This window comes from Eublepharis macularius, chromosome 15 (assembly GCF_028583425.1).
Source record: "Eublepharis macularius isolate TG4126 chromosome 15, MPM_Emac_v1.0, whole genome shotgun sequence".
Classification (NCBI taxonomy): domain Eukaryota; kingdom Metazoa; phylum Chordata; class Lepidosauria; order Squamata; family Eublepharidae; genus Eublepharis; species Eublepharis macularius.
The window spans coordinates 55,127,509-55,148,177 of record NC_072804.1 but is presented as its reverse complement, the minus strand read 5'-3'; the positions used below and the strand labels follow the sequence as shown (position 1 = coordinate 55,148,177).

The following is a 20,669-nucleotide window of genomic DNA, read 5'->3' as shown; positions in this document are numbered from 1 at the left end:
CGCCCTCCCCCGGGCTCTCCTTTGTCTTGCAAGAATGTTCTCTTCTGCGGGGGAGTCCTCTTGCAAGGCCAGCCGTGCCCTGCTGCCAGAAAAGGCTCAAGGCCTGCCCTGAGCGGGGACTGAATCATGCCCGTGGGAGAAGCAGGCGATGCTTTTTAATCAAGAAGCTCAGCTGTCTGAAGTCGCTTTTGTAGCTGCTTTTGGCCACGGCGGCTGTGATCCGTAGCAAGGAGGGTGGCCACGTGTGAAGGGCAGGGGTTACTTTGGCAGGAGCTACACCAGTGCTTCCTAGTGAATGGTGAGGCAGAGGCGGCCTTTTGGCATGGATCTAGCCCAAATGTTCAGCGCTTTGGGGGGAAGAAGCAGGCGCCAAGCCTCCAACCCACGCTTCACTTTGGAGTGGCTGATTTCCCCTTTGTTCAGGAGCTGGTCTGGTTTGTCTGTGAGAAGGGCCCCGGTTCACAGCATAGGAGCCTTTAAATAGTTATGCCGATGAAAGCCGTTCTCTCTCGGTCCTTCATTAGTCAGAGAGGGTTGACTGCCCTACCTCACAGGGCTGTTGATTTGATCGTGCAATAAATTAATCTTGAGAAACGCAAGTGGCAAAGGTCCCGGCTGAAATCACCCCTTAACTATAGATAACTTTGACTGAGCAACAATTCTCTTAAGTCTCAGGTGCGCCACCCTCCACCCACCTGGGACATTTTGACTTTGCAAGGCTGTTGTGAACGTGACAAAACAGATGTGACAGGCGACAAATACTCAACACGCACTGTATATCCATCATGTGCCTTTGGCATTCCCGGCTTAGAAGCTGACTGGGACAAGCAGGTCAAGGTAAGATTGAGCAAACTCCTGGCTTAACCTCGTGGACTTTAAGAGATGTCACCCAGAGGTGGAGCTTTGTGGCCGTGTGATGTGTTGGAATGGGCTTGCATGGGGAGCTCGTGCAGCCAGACAAGAGTGCGCACTCTGTTTGTCAAGATCAGATGCCTGAAACAAGCAACCTTGCAGGTTACACACAGTTAATGTTCCACTGACCATCAAAGCGTTCAGTGCCGCCATTTTCCAGCTAATCTTTGAACTTTGGGGAGGGGGGTGTATGGCAGGAACTGGCTCAACTTGAAAGTCGGGTACTTGGCAGAGGGCAATGCAGCGACACTCCTCTCTCAAACTTTTAAAGAACTCTTGACCTGGCAAGATCCCCACTTGTGGCAGGACACAGATTTCCACAAACGCCAACCACCTTGCAACAGTTGACATAGCAGAGTTCATGCCCACAAATGCTCTTTCTTCTTCATTTGCCGTCCCACAGCTAAAGCCAGTGACTTGCATCAGCTAATCCAACTTGTGCGCCAAGTTCATTTAGTGGAAGGGCAGAATTTGAATTTGTGATCCTTAGGCTGTAGCTGTATTAGGCAGGTGTGGAATTAGCCGTGGGGCTGGGGTTGACCAGAATCACAACTCTGGAGCCAGGCGGGGAAAATTCACAAAAGTTGGGACTTTGTCTTTCAGAGCCGTAACTGGAGACACTGTAAGAAAGCGCTAGCAGTTTTGGGGATGGGGAATAGGAAGAATGTGTCTAAATTTTCCATGGAAATTGCAGAGTGAAGCTCTTTTTTCTAACTTCCTCCCAAAACTTCAAACCAACGGCTCCCTCCCCCACCCCTGGATCAGTAACAGGCTTTCTAGTTCTAAGACAGTGACTTGGAGAAGCAATTTCAAAGACTAAATCGGCCTTTTCCAACGTCTGCTGAGCCTCGACTTGATGGAGGAGTTTGTGTGTTGGCGGGTTAGCCATTGCTCTGGGGTTTCTCTTCTCACCAGTTTACAGCAATTGCAGTCGAAGTTCAAAAATTCTGACTGCGGCCTTGACAAGCTGTGTATGCCTGCTTATTTATTTCAGTGATTATTTTATTTTACAACGTTTCTGTCCTACCTTTGGGGATTTGGTGTGCATTACTCTTTTTCCTGACCACAGGAGGATTTTCCAATAACACCCCAAACCCTGTGATGTGAATAGTTACCGAGCCAGAGGAGTTATCCATGTTAGTCTGTAGTTGCAAAATAGTAGAGTCCAGTAGCACCTTTAAGACTAAACAACTTTATTGTGGCATAAGCTTTCGAGAACCACAGCTCTCTTCGTCAGATGCATCATCGGTAGCACCTTTAAGACTAACCAACTTTATTGTAGCATAAGCTTTCGAGAACCACAGCTCTCTTCGTCAGATGCATCATCGGTAGCACCTTTAAGACTAACCAACTTTATTGTAGCATAAGCTTTCGAGAGCCACAGCTCTCTTCGTCAGATGCAACTTTATTGTAGCATAAGCTTTCGAGAACCACCGCTCTCTTCGTCAGATGCAACTTTATTGTAGCATAAGCTTTCGAGAACCACAGTTCTCTTTGTCAGATGCATCCAACTTTATTGTAGCATAAGCTTTCGAGAGCCACAGCTCTCTTTGTCAGATGCATCTGATGAAGAGAGCTGTGGTTCTCGAAAGCTTATGCCACAATAAAGTTGGTTAGTCTTAAAGGTGCTACTGAACTCTTCAATAATTACAGATGCATCAAACAGTGATATGGAATGGCATGCTCAATAGAAGAGGAGCGGGGACAGATGCTGAGGGCAATGGAAAGTTTGACTCAAGTTGCTGGTGTTCTGCAGCAAGGGAGGGTTGGGTCATGTCTTGCAGCTTCCTCACCCTATCGCTGAAGAGATCTCGCCTGGCCACAGCTGCGAAAGGAGCACCCTGACGGCAGGATGCAGAGACAGCTGCTAGGGCCGCAGCTGTTGCCGAAGCAGCCTTCTCTCCCTTCTTCTTGGGGTCACTCCTGTATTAAATGTTATTGTCACAATCTGGCGTCGACGACGAAAAGAGAGGCCGTTAGACTGTCCAGAGATGCTCCTAGCCCCTTTCTTGGAGCATTGCTCCAGCCCCTGCCGGCCTGAGTAGACAATACTGAACCTGATGGACGAATGGTCTGATTTGGTATTAGGAAGCTTCACGGGTTAACGTGTGCCCTCCCCTACCTACACCAATATTCAGATGCAGAAGGATGCTGCTTTGCAGTGCAGCTGCCCACAGTGGTTCCTTCTGGAGAATCTGAGCATGGAAGCATCAGAGAAGTAACATTACTGCCAGCGCTACCTGAATCGCCATCTATTACATCTTTGTGCCTTCCTCTTGGGAAAGTCTTGGAAAGCAGAAGTGAGCCTCCCAGGAAGGAGACGGGAGGGGCCAGGCCAGAAATAGCCACAGGAGTACAGGCTGTGCGGCCCCTTTTTGCTGAGCAATCCCTTTGCTTGCACAGCAAACTGCTGAGCAATCTCAGTTGTCCTGGCCCAGAGAGACCCAGGAACTGCAGCTAACAGCGAGCCAGCCCCCCCGCCCCGAACCCAGCCCAGCCATTGCTATGAAGTGCAGCCATCCGCCCAATATTGCACTGCCTCGAATACTGCCTCCTGCCCTTGGTTCTCCAGAATGCACCCTTGTCCAGCCAGGGTGGCTGCTTTGCATTAGAAAGATGTATCCTACAGAAGCAGGGCAGAATGGGGAACAGTAGCAAGGCTGCATGACTAATGAGAATTTCCAGTACCAACCTCTTCCCACTGTCATGGCAGCGGGCTATTCAAGTGCTGCCGGACCCCCTAAAAAATTGGTTTCCCCTCCAAGCTTGATCACTTCCTTCTGCCTTTCTCATTACAAATGCTAATTTCTCCACCACCCCTCTGCATACTTCACCCTATCATATCACGCCTGCTATTGTCATTCACCTGTTATTGTCATTTGAAATCACTCCACTCCCTAAGACATAAGGACAGATGGACTCACATTCTAGCTTTATCTGAAGAAGTGAGCTGTGACTCACGATAGCTCACACCCTACCACAGTTTTTGTTAGTCTTATAGGTGCTACTGGACTCTTGCTTTTTTCTACTGCTCTACCCATTTTGAGCTGCCTTTCTCTAGGGAGGCTTATGGGGGTCTCCAGTTTCAGGGGGGCTCGTAGCCCCTGCTTCCAAAATGTAACACCCATCTGCCCTGTCTGTAACTGAAGTAGCATTTAGCTATGCCTCATTTCAGTTTCTTTAAGCCCTTTGGGGCTTAAGCAAAGCAACCCCTGGCCGCTTTCCTGATCATAGCTTGAGTAGGACCACAAGGGTTGCCACCTCTAGGGTGGGAAATACGTGATTTGGGGGTGGAGCCTGGAGAGGGTGGAGTTTGGGGAGGGGAGGGACCTCAGCAGGGTATAATACCACAGAGTCCATCCTCCACAGCTGCCATTTCGTCCAGGGGAACTGATCTCTATGGTCTGGAGATCAGTTGTAATTTTGGGAGATCTCCAGCCACTACCTGGAGGCTGGCAACCTGGAGCCTGGAAATGGTGGGGTTTGGAGAGGGACCTCAGCAGGGTGTAATGCCATTTCCTCCTCTAGGGACTGGAGATCAGTTGGAATTCTGGGAGAGCTCCAGCCACCACCTGGAGGTTGGCAACTGGGCCAGAGTCCCTGGCAGCTCCCATAAGCCTTTGCAAACTGTGCATTTGAACTTTGGCTCCCTTGAGTCTTATGATCATTTTGCTTTAGTCCTTGGAAGCCCACTGGTGGTTTTGGACCAAAGTCCAGGGCTGCTCCCATGATCCTTTGCGCAGAAGCCCATCTGCTCCCTTTGGTTCCCGGACTTAGGTCTAGCCAGCTCCCATGATTCTTTGCCCTTGCATAGGCGTTCTGGGCGGAGCCCTCTGAGCGAAACGTTGAAAAATCCCGCCTTCCATTGCGTTGTCTCTTGGTTTTGTGATCCCATTGGCTGAATTTGCGAAGAAATGGAGGGGGGACCTGCAGCTGCATTTACCAATTAAAATAAAGGCCAGAGGTTTTTGGCCAATGAGATTTGGAAAACTATATGACTGACGCGAGAATCATCCAATGAAATTGATTTCGGGAGACAATGAAATTCTTGCAGGAACAAATAAAGGCGGGCATTTTCGTTTAGGTTTCACCCAATCTTTAGAGTGTTACGGTAATGGGCGTTCCATGTAGCCAATCAGGAAACAGAACGCGATCGTCGCGTTCTCCGAGAGCCAACGGTTTTCTGGAGAAGAAGGAGGAGCTTCTCGGGAGGCAATGCGGTGGGGCGGGATGCCGGTTGGAGAGACACCGTTGTCATCCAATAGATTTGAAGGGAGGGCGGATAGACGGCACCTTCGGCCACACACAGCGCTCTGAGAGACTTGATAAGCAGATCAGTCTTCGAATCAAGTCGACAGGCGGGAGTGGCTGAGCCCAATGGCGGCGGAGGGCGGGACTCAGGTAGGCGGGGACCTCCCGGGGACCAATGAAGGCCGCGGCGCCGGTGAGTGGCAGCGTCCGCGCCCAATAGAGGCGTGCCTGAGGAGGGCGCGAGGGTGGGCTCGCAGTATTGCAGGCGCCATGTCGCGGCGGAGGTGGCGAGGCTCGCAGAGCGGCGAGGGTGGCGGCGGCGGTTCGGGCCGAGATATGGTGAAGATGGCTGGCGGAGGCGGCGGAGGAGGAGGCGGTGGCGGCGGGGGAGGCGGCTCGGGCCGCTACTACGGCGGCGGGCCTGAGGGCGGCCGCGCCCCGAAGCGCCAGAAGACGGAGAACGCCGACCACGGGCCCGGGGGAGCGGCCGGCGGGGTGAGGGAAAGAACGGGGAGGGGGGAGCTGGAGGAGAGGGAGGCCCTCGTGGCTGCTTCCTTTTGGCTTTAAGCGAGAGGGAAGAGAAGGAAGGAAAAAACGAGCCTCGCTTTCCTGTCAGAAAAAGACAGCGGAGCCTCCTTGGACAGGAGCAGCCTACCTGAGGCGCGCGCCCGCTGGAGAGGAGGGAGGGCCAAGCCAGAGGCGGGTTGGGGGGAAAAGGACCGCCTCATTTGCTCTCCAGCCCAGTATATTTCGTCACTAGATTTATTTAATTTTTTTTTAGGTGGGAGCCGTGTTGGCCTGCCGCGGAAGGGCAGGGTCCAGTGGCCCCTGATTGACCAACGAGATTTTCAGGGTGTGGAAGCTTTTGAGAGCCAATGCTATCTGAAGATGGTAGGGTTGCCAGCCTCCAGGTAGTGGCTGGAGATCTCCCGGAATTACAACTGGTCTCCAGGCCACAGGGATCAGTTCACCTGGAGAGAATGGCTACTTTGGGAGGTGGAATTATGCCATGCCAAGGTCTTTTACCTCCCCAAAGCCCAGTTTCTCCAGGTTTCGCCCCCCCCCCCCCAGATCTCCAGGAATTTCCCAACTTGGAGCTGGCAACCCTAGAAGAAGGGAGTTTTAACTCTTGAAAGCATATGGTGGAGGAGAGTGCCCTCAAGTCATAGATGACTCATGAAGACCCATGGCAGGGTTTTCATGGAAAGAGACTAAAAGAGGTAGTTAGCTATCGCCTGCCTCTGCAACCCTGGTCTTCCTCGGAGGCCTCCCATCCAATTACTAACCAAGGCCGACCCTGCTCAGCTTCTGAGATCTGAGGAGATCAGGCTCTCCTGGGCAATCCAGGTCAAATGAGATCCTGCCCTCAAGTCATAGTTGACTTATGGTGACCCCTGCTGGGTTTTCCTGGCAAGAGACTAGCAGAGGTGGCTTGCCATTGCCTGCCTCTGCAACGGCCTCCCATCCAATTACTAACCAAGACCGACCCTCCTTGGCTTTTGAGATCTAATGAGATCAGGTACTCCTGGGCTATCCAGGTCAAGGCCTTCAAAGCATAGAATTACAGGGTTGGAAGGGACTGACAAGGATCATCTAGTCCACACCCGGTGCACACTGCAGGAAATTCACAACTACCTCCTGCTTCCCCCTCCTCCACACAGTGACCCTTGCTCCATGCCCAGAAGATAGCAAAACACCAGCAGGATCCTTACCCAAACTGGCCTAGGGACAATAAGATAGTTGCAAGTGAGTAGCTGTGTTGGTCTGCAGGGGTAGAGCAGGATTCGGGTCTTGCAACATCTTAAAGACCAACTAGGTTTCCAGGGTAGGAGCTTTTGAGAGTCAAAGTTCCCTTCTACAGATATTGGGAGATCCCTGAGCCTTTATATCCCAGTCAAGAGGTGGGTGGGGTGAAGCAAAGAAGGGAGTCTGGATGTAAAGAGCAAGATTTGAGTCCAGTGGCTCACAAGATTTTCAAGGTGTGAGCATTTCAGGAAGGAGCTCTGACTCAAAGGCTCATATCCTGAAAATCTTTTTGGACTCTTAAGGGCCACAGCTTGACTCAATTCTACTATATTGTCAATCTTTTCCACTGGGGATCAAAGTGAATTACGTGGAGCATGTGTGTTATGTGCCATCAAGTCGCCTCCAACCTATGGTGACCCTAGGAATGAAAGACCTCCAGAGCATCCTATCATTAACAGACTTGCTCAGATCTTGCAAACTGGAGGCCGTGGCTTCCTTTATTGCATCAAACCATCTCATTTTGCATCTTCCTCTTTTCCTACTGCCTTTCACTTTTCCTAGCTTTATTGACTTTTCCAGAGAATCTAGAAAGTAATACAATTCATATGAAGAGACTTCGAGCACAGGCTCATCTAGGGTGGCAGAAATCCGAATGTGCAACCCTAGTGTGTGTGCAGCGAGCAGTTAATACTCCTTGAATGCAGCACTTTGTTAGTTTATAGGTTAAGTGTTTGTTTAAAGAACACTCGAAAGCATTGGAAGTATTTGCTCTGCTTTCTCTCCTTAGAGTCCATTGTATCCCTTCTCTCCCTCCATTCTCTTGATCTCAATAACCGGCCTCAAAATACTTGAGGCTGTGCGTGGATGACTGTCCCAAGTTACCCAGTGAGCTTTGCAGCAATTTTGATCTGGATCATTCTATAGTCTGGCATTATGACCCCGACAAGAGGAACTTGATTTTCACGGCATGTGGCATAAATTCTGCACTAAGCAATGTGGTGATGGGGTTTGTTGAAAGTCTTGGAAGGTGGACTTGATAGTTATTGCACATGATAGCTGAATGGAACCTCCGTGTCCCAGGCGATGGTGAAGAATGAGTAAGGTTTTTGAAAAAGATGGGGATTTGGAAGTGAAGTTGAAAGGATGTTAAGTAAGTCCAGGAGCTGCAGGTGAGTGCTGGTTGTGAATTGTGGAGCAAGTAGGGTGCCCAATATTTTGGGGAAAGAAACTTCCTTACCATTTATAATTTCATCTCAATATGATGATAAAACCTAATTAAGGTTTTACATTATAGCCGCATGGAATAGTGGTTGGAATGTCCGACTTGGGCTGAGCAAATTGTAATGAAATCTTCACTTGCTGTGGAACTTACTGGGCGAACCTACTTCACAGGGTTGTTGAGGATAAAATGGAGGAGAGAACCCTATATACCACTTTGTGTTTCTTGGAGGAAGGGCAGAAAAAAAGTTTGCCAGCTAAAATATTTCTTCATTTTCGCTGCCAAAAGCCAATTGGAATACAAACCAGTATGATGGCTGTCAGTCTGGGAGGGCTTGCTTCCTCCTTCCCTTTATAGAATACAGTTAAGGCAGTCTCTCTCCAGTGACGCAATGGAAAAACAGCCCAACAAACCTGCAGGTATGATGTAGCCAAGGAAACAAGAACTTGCAGGATAGGGGCTTGTACTGAAATCAATTACCCACCATTTAGGTACGGCCTGTGGGAGTTTGCTGTCTGCTACTAGTACTATGGTTCCGTGTGCCGTGGTGCACTCTGCAAGTTGTGGGAAGAGCTACTCTGGCATGAGAAAGAGACATCAGGGCACGGTGTGGCGAAAAGTTTCTAAGCAGAGAAGCAATAGGTGCACTCTTGTCAGCTGGCACCAATTTGAGACGGTGCTTTCTGTTCCCTTATTACAGGGGTGCTGCAAGAGAAGCAGCCTGCCAGAGAGGCTCATGAGCTGTGGGAAGCCCCTTGGTTCCTAGGTGGGAGGCATCCCTGAAGCGTCACTCCTGGGGAGATAATGACTGTTAAGTTGCCTTTCGGTGGTTTAAGCATATTTATGTGCCTCGGCAACAGCTTCTCCAAGGCAACATTTGTTTTCTTAGCTGGATCTGACTAACAAGGCTGTTTTTTAAAATTATAAATAGAGCCTAATACTAGGAAAAGTAACATCTTTCCAGAGTCTGCTTTCATATATTTTTTAAAAATTTCTAGCATATAGTGTAAGGAGGGCTTTTGGAATGGATTGACCCAAAGCAAGCAGCACTACGTTGGTGTGAGGAACATTTCAGTCGTGTGCCTCGCAGGCGAGTGCAGATGAAACGGTTCCGCAGCTCTGGCAAGAGATCCGGTCTGGAATGAGGGCTGTGCTGCTGCAGCTGGATTTACAGCCATCCCAAAAGCCAACTCCCCTTGATGGGCTTCTCCCGCCTTTCTTCAGGAGAACTATGATGACCCCCACAAGCCCGCTGCTTCCCCCGTTGTGCACATCAGGGGTCTGGTCGATGGCGTTATGGAAGCGGATCTCGTGGAGGCCCTGCAGGAATTTGGCCCCATCAGGTAAGTCTTGGGCCAATTAAGCGGAAGTGAGGGTGGGTGGCTTGTGGGCAGTGTAAGCAGCGCTCCTTCTTCTCTCCCAAGCTACGTGGTGGTGATGCCCAAGAAGAGGCAGGCCCTGGTGGAGTTCGAGGACATCCTGGGAGCCTGCAATGCCGTGAACTACGCGGCCGACAACCAGATCTACATCGCTGGGCACCCGGCCTTCGTCAACTACTCCACCAGCCAGAAGATCTCTCGCCCTGGGGACTCGGATGATTCCCGGGGCGTGAACAACGTCCTGCTCTTTACCATCCTGAACCCCATCTATTCCATTACCACGGTGCGTCTCTGGATTTGCGGAGCTCCCGAGACTCCCCTCAGGCACTTGGCTTTGCCAATGTTGACCTGCAAGAACCCAAGGCACCGGTGCTTGTTTCGTGCACTGCAAGTCAAGAGGGATAATACCAAGCCCTCAAGTCTGGCAAGCACCTGTGGAGGTGTGGGAGAGAGCACATGGGTTCAGTGCAGTGGAATATGGTGTGCAAGTCCACAGCGAGTAGATTAGTCTGTTGTGTTGCCTAGCTGGGAGACGCTGTGGGAATCCTATGAAATAAACGCTACTAAGAATATATGGAGGAAAGCCTTTCTGAGCAGGCCTCTTTTTTTACACAGGATGTGCTCTACACAATCTGCAACCCGTGCGGTCCAGTGCAACGGATTGTTATCTTCAGAAAAAATGGGGTCCAGGCTATGGTGGAATATCCTTTTTTAAAAAATTAAGTGACTGGACTTAGAAGGCCATAGTAGCTGAGCCACATCGGTCTTTTGTGTACTGTGAGTCAAGTGGTTACATCCTAGATGTGTTGCTGTTTGGGCTCTCTGTCTCGTAAAAATATTTTCTGTGGTACTGGAGAATAAAGACAGGTGATGCATGAATGGCCAACATCCCATTTTGCTTGGAGTTAATAGAAGGTGGATGTCTAATTCACCCCAAAAGGCAGATTGTATTTGTTTAATTGAAAGGGCTTTGTGCCTACATTGGGTTTATAAATCTGCTTTGTAATTGAGTTTGCGTTCACCAGTTAGTGGCCATCTAAACCATTGGCTTCTTACAGATTACAGATGCAGAAGAGTGGCTTCTGTTCAGTTAGTGCTGGGAGATGGGAGTGACCGATCTTAAACACAGAACGAAGAGATGCTTCTTTGAGTGTCTTGAGAACAAAGAAAGCTGTTCCCAGCCCTTCTGGCTTGGAAAGGTTCCTCTTGATGCACGTAAAGCAACGGTTTCCTTAACGCTGCAAACATTTGATTCGGTGCAGAGTGCTCAGAGAGCAAAGGCATCTCTGAATGGGGCTGATATTTACTCTGGTTGCTGTACTTTGAAGATTGAGTATGCAAAGGTGAGTGTTACCTGTTGGAAGAGAGGTCTTTGTCCGTGGAAGCAGCTGCGTGTTCGCCTCTCCACAAGTGCTTCCATGTATTTGAAAGGCCCTGCTACATCTGATGTCTCTCTTGCTACCAAAGAAGCCGTTTCCCCACTGTTCAGATCTGTGATTCCCTTTCTTAAGAGAGGAACACACAATCCTTGCCTTGAGGCTTTACAGTCTGTGTGGTGGCCCCCTCCAACAAGTTGCTAATACCTAAAGTGTCTTCAGTGCTGCTGTGACACTAGGTAACTTGCATCACTTGGCAGGTGGAAGTGGCAGGGAGACTAGAGAGGAGGGCACAAAGTCAAGATTTTAAATGACAAAATTCACATGTAGTTGGTGTTCTGGGTTCAGTCTCACCTTGAACCATCTTTATCATATGATAAACAGAGGTATTGCTTGTAGAATGTGACTGAACATGCGAATTGTGTTGCCACTAGGGAAAAAAAACATCAACTTGTGTAGCTTTGGTTTATTGGCTGCCAAATGTGATATCTGGACATAAATTCAGTGTATTTAATGGGCTCTCAGCTAATTGGGCTATGGTTTGTTAGTATTGAAGGACAAGAACAAGCCATTCAGCCGGTTGGTCCGGCCTAGTACATGCCTTGCATATAAAGCCCAGAGCAGCCACCGTTACTATAAGGCATTGGGAGTATGCGCTGCTAGAAGGTTGTCCGATCTCTTCCATGTCCTTTGTCTGACTTTCGTCTGGTTCATCTCTAGCCCGCCCGTTTGAATGTCTTCAGGAATGACCAGGACACGTGGGATTATACCAACCCCAACCTCAGTGGACAAGGTAACCATGATAGACACCTGTGGTGTCACACACAAACCCTCGTCTTTCGCGTTGAGCCGCACACTTCATAGACCTGATTGGTGTGATGTAATGCCATTTGCCTGCTCGCCGCTGCTGTGCCTGAGCTTGAAAGTCCAGTGCTCTGCCCTTTTTTTTCATTCAAGGGCGTTGTTGGGCCTTCTCAAACGGCCCCTACCGAGGCACTTGGCAGTTGCTCAAAGCGCAGGTCTAGATAGTGACCAAGGAAGTGGTCGTGGGGCGTGGCTTCATCTCCCTGCCTCGGCTCTGTAGGAAGTCTGCAATATGCAGCCTCCCGTTTTGAGCCTGATGTTGAAAAGTGTCTGTGTGATGTCATGGTCAGGAGTAGAGAACTGGAAATGCGGAGCACAGTTAAGAGGAGAGCGACTCCTGAAGTCCGGCTTCAGGACCCCCACCTCTGTGCGCAGCCTTGAGGTGTGAGGACTGGATGAGCAACAACAAGGAAAATCGCTTTGGGAGTGAAAGCCCAGAAATGGTCTTCATCCCAGGGCTGCTACTTCAGGAATGGCTGTCTTCAAACAGCTGGATGCAAAGCAAACATTTCCCAATGCCAGGACGTCAGCCTGTGGTCTGGAACCAGCTCCAGCTCCGAGGCCATAGCTTGCCACCACTCCTGCTATTCGCTGGGTAGCGTGGGGGAAAGAAGGCTTCTTGGCTGTGCACTGAGCAAGGCAGCAGCTGTCAGCCTACCAGTGCCTGGGGTGAGAAATGAGCCAAGCCAGTTGCTCTCTCGCAAGCTTGAGGTCCACAGACAGTGGGCAAGCCCTTGTCTTGGCTTCTGAAAGCCATGGGAATGGCAGGCCTGCTTGACCAAGGCAGCTCTTGTATCTGAGGGTGAACCTGCCCTGTTTGAACTCTCATGCGTATAGCGGTGACGAGAGTACAGTGTAGCTTGGGGAAGGGGAGCCACGGCACCAAAATACCATCAAGCTGGGATGTGTTTATGCCATAGCTGTGCCCTTAAGAGTTGCGACTGGAGCTGTCCGTGCTCAGGGAATTCAGAAAGATGGCAAGCAGTTGGGGGAGCGCAGTCGGTGGAAACTCACCTGTGGGGAAGTCTGGCTATTTTTGACCCTCCCCGACCTAGCAAAGCAAGCAATGGCATTACATGACTTAACATGAACATGACTCACTTTCTCCTCCAAGGTACATAACTAGAAGATATACAGGCTGGCAGAGGCTAGTTTGGCAGGGCCGTGCAAAGTTAGCCGCCTTGTGGCTCTCCTGCCTTGAGGCTGGGCAAAGAGGAGGTGCCCAAAACCTGGCCTTTCCCCAGCTCTGAACAGTGCCTTTCACACATGACCCTGAGGGAACCGTATTACTGCAACAGTGGAAGTCCAGAATTTGCCGGTGATCTGCCTGTGCTGCGCACACTCTTAACACCACACAGTGTAGGAAAAAAAAGTCAACCTTTCCACTAGCTCTGCCGGGAGAAAACACGCAGCAATCTAGACGTACTCGAAATGCAGCAGATTGAGTTCATGTTCCTTTACATCAAGAACACAACACCGTGAGATCCAAGAAACATCAACAAGCACAAAGAGAGAGAGAGAGAAAGACGCACCAGGCCACGACATTCTTACAAATCCAAACCAGATCAAAAAAACCAAAACCAAACCTTGAACCCAAGAATTGTAACACAGAAACTAGGAAAACACAGACCAGAGGGGGTCTCAGACAAAAGGCGCCAGCGCTCTTACCGGAGAATGGAGTAGATCCCAGAGGCCCTCCAAGACATAAGAGGCTCTCCACATCAACATGGTTTGGTTTGGGAGGGCAGTTTATCACTCCTCCTTTGCTGCAGTCCTCGGGTGCAACATTTATCAGCGCCAAGCGGAGACAGACAAAAAAACAAAACACCAAGCCCCTCCAAGCCCACAGCTCTCTAGAGGCTGGGTGTGGTTTCTGCTCCAGGGGGCACTTGAGGTCCAAGGCACATTCTATTACAGAGGAGAGACACGTACACGGGAGAGCTACACAGAGAGCCCGAAGCACCAGTCCTGTTAACAGCACATGACAAAACTCTCAGGAGACGCAACACGGAAGGGACACTCATTTATTACACCTTGTCATGTCCTTTTTTTTTGCTTGATACCATCTGAAGACAAACAAAAACCAAACATCTGTGAGCCCTTTACAAAAAAAATATTTTTTTTTTACTTAAAAAAAATTTGCTTGGTGCCTTTGACTTGTCTTTGACTCTGAAACCATGTAACGCAGGGTCGCAGTGTATGTTTGATGGGACGCCATCTTTCAGAACTGTGCTTACACTGTTGAAGCGTCCAATGGTAAGAGCATTGCAGAATATGTATGTGACAATGGACATTGTACTGTGTACTCCTGCTGTAAGTAGCCCTTTTCCATCTTTGTACTGACTGTTGAAATAAAATTGTACAAAGCACTTTTTTATTTTTGTAAAGAACAAATTGAAATTGTTTGGCTCGCTTAAAATCTTCTGCCTTGTACAACAGTTGCTTGTTTTTGACTGGATGAACTGCTGGTTTGCTTGGCTTGCCCCATTCTTCAGTCCTTTTATCTCTGCTGGGGTTGGGGCAGGAGCATGGGGGCCCTGTCTCTTTCTTCCTGCCCCACTTGCCTTGTTGAACATCCTAGAATACTTATCTGCGCCTGTTTGGTCATGAAATCAAGCAGGTGTGCTCTTTCCTTCGATTCTCCTTCTTTTCCTCCTGTTCCTCTTTTCTTGGGGGAGTCAGTAATCTTTGTAACTGGCCTTTTACAAAGTGATTGGGTTCCAGTGGCGCTCTGGGGGGGGGGTTGGGGGGTGCGCTTAGGCACAGGCTGTGGTTCAAACTGAACTCCGCTTTTGCCCAGCCATGGATGTTTTGAAGCCCAGTCTGGCATGTTTGAATCAGCAGAGACAGGAAGCCAGGAAAACAAATAAGTTGAGATCTCTTAAAAGGCAAGAGAGGCTGAAGGTGAATGATGAGTTGGCTGCTTCATTGTTACTTATTTGTATCCTGCCTTTCTCCCCAGTGGGGGGACCAAAAGCAGCTCACAGTATTCTTCCATGGGTCTTTGCAAAAACCTTGTAAGGTAGGTTAGGGTGCATGACTGCCCCATAGGACACTCGGCAAGCTTCCATGGGGGAGCAGGGATTCGAGCCCAGGTCTCCCAGATCCTAGTCCAATGCTCCAGCCACAGCCTGTCTATGGTGAGATTGGGGCAATATTTTGGGCAGCTGCTGGGCTATCACTGCAGCCCAAAAGGGCAACTTTGAGGTGGGGAGGGGTCTGCATTGGGAAGCAAATCTAGTGTACCTTTTCAAATCCCTCTGTTTCTCCATGACTGGTTATGAGGGGACTAGAAATACTTAATCTGTGGGATGGACTCAAAACTTAAATCAGGTTTAGCATCTGGGCATGCCCCAGAAATCCGAGCAGCATGTTACTCCCCTAAGCATCCTCACACCTCTTTTCTTTTTTGCTAGGTGAGCCAGGTGGAAATCCAAACAAGAGGCAGAGGCAGCCCCCTCTCCTTGGGGACCATCCTGCAGAGTATGGTAAGAGGCTGGCTGCTAACAACAGCATGGGGAGGGGGGGGGGGGTAACCAGCACATCTGTTTGGTTTTCTGATGTTTGTCTCCCCTCCCCAGGAGGACCGCATGGTGGCTACCACGGGCACTACCATGACGAAGGTTATGGCCCTCCACCACCGCACTATGAAGGAAGGCGGATGGGCCCACCTGTGGGTGGGCGCCACAGGGGACCAAGCCGCTATGGCCCGCAGTATGGACACCCTCCTCCTCCACCACCACCGCCGGAGTTTGGCCCCCATGCTGACAGTCCGGTTCTGATGGTCTATGGCTTGGACCAGTCCAAGATGAACTGCGACAGGGTCTTCAATGTCTTTTGCCTGTACGGGAATGTGGAGAAGGTAAGGCCAGACGTCTGCTCCCCCTGGAAGCTGCTGTGTGTTGCCTTTTGGCTCAGTGACTGGGAGTGTGTGCAGCTCAAAGGGCACACGTGGGGCTGATTTTAGGGCGTGGGATTTTAGGGCAGGCTAGTTGTCAGTTCAAGGGCACGGATGGTTGTTTCTCTCCAGTGGAATCTTGTTCTCTTTTTTCAGTATATTGCTGCTGCTTAATATTTTGGTTCTTGGTTTGAGGGTTGATCAGGCAGCTGTTTTGTTCAGTGTTGTGTTTGCAAGTTTGTTAGCAGAAAGACAGGATACTACCTTTTTTAAAAACAAAAAAATCATACATTTCCCTAGTACCCAGGGCCTTGATATCTTGCTTGTAGAAAATGCTTTTAAAACAGATCAAACGAGGCAAGAGATATAATGCAAACGGATAGAAGTGTCTTTTTGCAGTCATTTGATTCTTGGTGGGAAGTGACTGTGGGAAAGATGAACACTAAATGGTCTTAAGGAAGTTGCTGGTATGGGGGTGGGTGGATCAGGGTACGTCTGGGATCGGGAGTCCGAATCCAGTTTCCATAAGGGAATGTGTATTCAATCCCATTTTTAAGCAAGCTGGAGAAACAGTAAAGCATCATCTCTCCCTGCTGGCAGCCCTTCATGCTTATAGAAAGCGGTGCCTTTTTTTGTTTCGTTTTTGTTTAATTAGGTGAAGTTCATGAAAAGCAAGCCAGGAGCAGCCATGGTGGAAATGGCAGATGGCTATGCTGTAGACCGAGCCATCACCCACCTCAACAACAACTTCATGTTTGCAGAGAAGCTGAATGTGTGGTGAGCGTTTCTTCTTCTTCATTATCTGCCCTCAGCACCTTGTATGCAGCTCCTCGGCTGAAGAGCATGCTTAATCAGCTCCTCTCCCCCCCCCCCCCCCGGCTTGTCTGCAGTGTGTCCAAGCAGCAGGCCATCATGCCTGGCCAATCCTATGGCCTTGAGGACGGTTCGTGCAGCTACAAGGACTTCAGCGGCTCTCGGAACAACCGGTTTTCTACCCCGGAGCAAGCAGCCAAGAACAGGATCCAGCACCCCAGCAACGTGCTCCATTTCTTTAATGCTCCTCTGGAAGTGACGGAGGATAATTTCTATGAGGCAAGAGCTCTGATGCCTTTGTCTGTCTGGGTGTGCTCCGAAGGGCTCTGCAGGAGCAAAGGTTGCCTTGCAGGGGAAGAGAGAGGAGCTCTTAGGCTGCTAAGGAGAGATTCCCAAGAGCTGCTGTGAGGGGAAAGTGATGCTAAGCTTTTATTCTGTGTTTTACTCTGCATGACTATCGTAGCTGATGCCTCTGGGTTCTGGCTGGAAGGGACTGTGTGGCCGTCCGAAACGAGACATCCTGTCAGAATACAAAGAGCTTTCAAGGCTGTTTTGCTACAAAATATATGTGTAATAATAGGAACAAGGGAGCTCCAGGGCTTTTTCTGTGGTGGCTCCAGTGTTCTGGAATGTGCTGCAAAGAATGTTAATTCTGTCATTGTGGTATCAGCTAGAATTGAGGCTGTGCTTTTATTGAGACAGGGTAATGTTTTTCTTCTTAATATGCATGTTGTGTAAACTACCTTGGAATCACTTACTGGGGCGGGTGGGATATAATTCATATGCCCTTTGAAAACATCCCTGTAATTCTGCCGCTTTGCTGTTATGAATATACTGTAGTTGCTGTGGTGTGTGCATACTCACGCCATCAAGTCACATCTGATTTAGGGCAATCCCGTAGTAGTAGTAGTAGTAGTTTATTTTCACGGTCAATGACCAGCAGTTAACAAATCCCGTAAGGTTTCCAAGGCAAGAGATTTTTCAGAAGTGTTTTGCCGTTGCCTGCCTCTGGTCTTCTTTGGTGATCTCCCAAATATTGACCAGGGCCATTCCTGCATAGTTTCCAAAATCTGACAAGACAGGGCTACCCAGGGCTCATTCGTCTCTGGAATTTGCAGAATTGAATGTGTGTTATGGAAAAGTAAGGAGGGGTGCGTGTATACACAAAAGTGCCATGGCTGAACAGTTGCATTGTGTCACAAATGAATCTTCCTCTTTTCAGATCTGTGATGATTTGGGGGTGAAGAGACCAGCTTCAGTGAAGGTGTTTTCAGGAAAAAGTAAGTGTGCGGTACAGATTCCTTGCCTCAAAATGGCTGCCTCTCAGAAGTAGGAATTAAACTTTGCTTGTTCCGCAAAATAGTTCTGACAATGCATCTGATGAAGAGAGCTGTGGTTCTCGAAAGCTTATGCTACAATTAAGTTGATTAGCCTTAAAGGTGTTACTGGACTCTTCACTATTTTGTGACTACAGTCTAACGCTGCTAACTCCTCTGGATCTTATTCTGCAAGGGAAGCTAACTCAATTACTAAAAAATGGTTTTTGGCTACCCGCTTGAATTTTCTCCATGAATTCTTGCCCTTGACCTTTGTCCTGACCTAAAAAGTCTAAAAACTAAAGTTTCTCGGCCTTCATAACACTGCCTCATAATCCTCCTCCAAGGATCCAGAAGCAGCCCGGCTTTTATCCGGGGGCCAACGTGATCAGAGCATGATGTAGGCAAAGTTGTATTAAAGATCCCAAAGGATCAGATTTCTAATAACTTTTTTATTATAAAAAGAAAAACCAGTATTTATATGGCACTAGCAAGTGAGCACTAAAACCTTCTTAAAAGTAGCAAACGTCATTCAAAAGTAATTGAGTACAGGCTTTTTATACCTAATAAAACCAGATCTGACAATTCAGGCAAGGCATGAAGCTGCTCCAGAATCATCTTTTGTTTGAGCTGCTTTTCAAAAGGGAGCCAACCATGTGCTTTCTGGGAACAAAGACGCCAACAAAGAATGCAGGAACTTTAACCCTTGCTTGGTTAGTCTTTGTACCAGTACGTGCCTTTGTCTAGGAATTAAATGTTCAAGAGTCACTGAAAATACAGTGTGGAAACTTTGTCCTCCTCTAGGCTGGGACAAAATTATTTTTTAGCAGAAGAACCAGTCGGCCTTGTGGTTTTGCCAAAGAGCAACAGATTATATTCCACATTTTACGCTCACAAATCTGTGAGGCTGAGTATAGATTTGAGCCGTTTTAGCCCACTTTGGGGGAAACCTTGACTGGTTTACCTCTGAAATGGTTGTGCTGTTCAGAATGAGGTGATTTCAAAGGCCCTTCAGTGTGACAGTGTGGCAGGACAGTCTCTAGTAACTTGCTCTTTATTTCCACTAGCATGAATGCAGAAAACAGGAAGGCATTTGAGGTTTTGGGTATGGGTGTAACACAGAAATGGAGGGTCACCTTCATATAGTTGATAGGTGAGGGTTTCTACACGGAAGTAAGTGTGGGTGGGTGTGTAGGTAGGTAGTTGGGGGTTCAGGTTACCTGACTAGACTTCACCAATTCAGCTAATAGTTTGTGGTGCCACTCCCAAGTTTTCTAGAATAGCTCAAATGTGTCCTGTCTTAACTGTTGCTGTTGTTCCAGGCGAAAGGAGTTCCTCTGGCTTGCTAGAGTGGGAAACCAAAGGGGATGCCCTGGAAACCCTGGCATTTCTCAACCATTACCAGATGAAAAACCCAAGTAAGCCTCACACTGCAGGCCGAGGGGGGTGGGTGGGTGGGAGGGATTGTGTGTTGAGACTCTGAAGGGGTTAGGGAGCTTATTAAGGAGAGTAGCATGAAGGTAGAAAGCCCTAAACTTAGAGCCACCTCGTGCTTAGTGTCACGGGGAAGGTGGGACTCGGTGGCTTCCTAGCTGCCTTTCCCAAGGCTTACAGCTTGTGGTGAGTAGGCATTAAATGCCAGATTGGCAGGTCCAAGGTGCCAGGATCCAGCACAAGAAATAGTCCCTGTAGTTCCTGGCATCCACATGCCTTCAGTGTTATTGCGGCTTGTTTGGCTCCCCCTGCCTTGTGGGAGACCATGGGTAGGAAAGAACAGGAACAGGAGGTGGCCATAGGAAGTCTGGTACGAATTGGTCTGATTCTTTAATAGGCTTGGAGGAAAGGGGGCTGAGGGGTCTTTAGAAAGAAATACCTGTCTTAGTCTTTGCCTTGGCATCATCATGACTAACTACTTAGGTTTGCACCAAGGAAAAGTCAGACAGGAGCTGAGTCAGATTGGTCCTAGATATTTTGGGCATGGGGTAGCGCACTGGGTTGCCCCCATCTGCAAAAGCAGGGCACAATATAATCTGCCTCAACTCAGGCTCGTAAGAGGGGAGAACAAAGCCTGGGGTGTCCTGATGTCTCTCCCCTTCTTCCCCCCAGATGGGCCGTATCCGTACACACTGAAACTCTGCTTCTCAACTGCTCAGCATGCCTCTTAAGTTTTGTTTTAGTCCCTGCTAAGGAAGACTTCCTCCGTTATTTTTCCCCCTCCCCTCTTTCTGTCAACATACCCCTGTGTTCCTTTTTTTAAAAAAAAAAGTGAGAGAAAAGCCTGAATCAGCTGGGAAGAGAGAAGATCTGTGGCATTTGGAAGACACCTAATTTTAAAACTAATTGTACATGTGACTTGTTTTTTTCCCATTCAAACTTTGTGCTGCCTGTGCTGTTTAGCACACCTTAATAAAGCTGTTTGGAAAATATACTTTGTGCCCTTGCAGTTTGCTTCGGGAGGCAGTGTGTTTGGTTGCTACTTTTAAGTTTATTACCCCTCCCCAATATGCTGCATTTTGAATCCCTTCCTATAAGCAATTCTGCTAGCAACAATAAACAGGTGTTCTCTTTGCACAACTATCTACACTTCTCTTCGGGGATAAATAATGTAAACCCGTACACTAGCCCTGTTCACATGTTACAGTGAATGCATGTACCGCTGGCATGTACGCATATCCACCTGCTTGTTGGAAAGACTCAGTATGTGTTCACTTTAACAAAGGAAATTTGGGTCCAGTTCCTGGATAAATGCGGAGTGTAAATCACACATTTGGTTGTACGTGCATTGAACATAACATGAGAATTATTCAGCGTATGTACACTGTTCACAGATTGTATCCACATTTGCTATACCTTGTGAACAGGGTTACTGTGGGTTCGTTATGTTCAAAGCACTTT

At 48.7% G+C, this 20,669-nt stretch overlaps 1 protein-coding gene across 1 annotated transcript; it reads left to right on the top strand.

Annotated features, from left to right (window-relative positions):
- Positions 1-5,431: 5,431 nt before the first annotated feature.
- HNRNPL (heterogeneous nuclear ribonucleoprotein L) lies at positions 5,432-20,200 on the top strand. The gene is made up of 13 exons (XM_054998993.1): positions 5,432-5,658; positions 9,353-9,471; positions 9,553-9,790; positions 10,123-10,210; positions 10,756-10,850; positions 11,604-11,676; positions 15,164-15,235; positions 15,329-15,609; positions 16,301-16,422; positions 16,536-16,737; positions 17,681-17,738; positions 19,097-19,192; positions 19,881-20,200. The coding sequence occupies exons 1-13, from the start codon at positions 5,434-5,436 to the stop codon at positions 19,937-19,939; spliced, it is 1,728 nt and encodes a 575-aa protein (XP_054854968.1). The 5' UTR covers positions 5,432-5,433; the 3' UTR covers positions 19,940-20,200.
- Positions 20,201-20,669: the final 469 nt, after the last annotated feature.

Coding starts and splice junctions, on each gene's coding strand:
- HNRNPL (XM_054998993.1), top strand. CDS start 5,434: ATGTCGCGGCGGAGGTGGCGAGGCTCGCAGAGCGGCGAGGGTGGCGGC. Junction 9,791..10,122: donor CCATCTATTCCATTACCACG/GTGCGTCTCTGG, acceptor TTTTTTACACAG/GATGTGCTCTACACAATCTG. Junction 19,193..19,880: donor TTACCAGATGAAAAACCCAA/GTAAGCCTCACA, acceptor TCTTCCCCCCAG/ATGGGCCGTATCCGTACACA.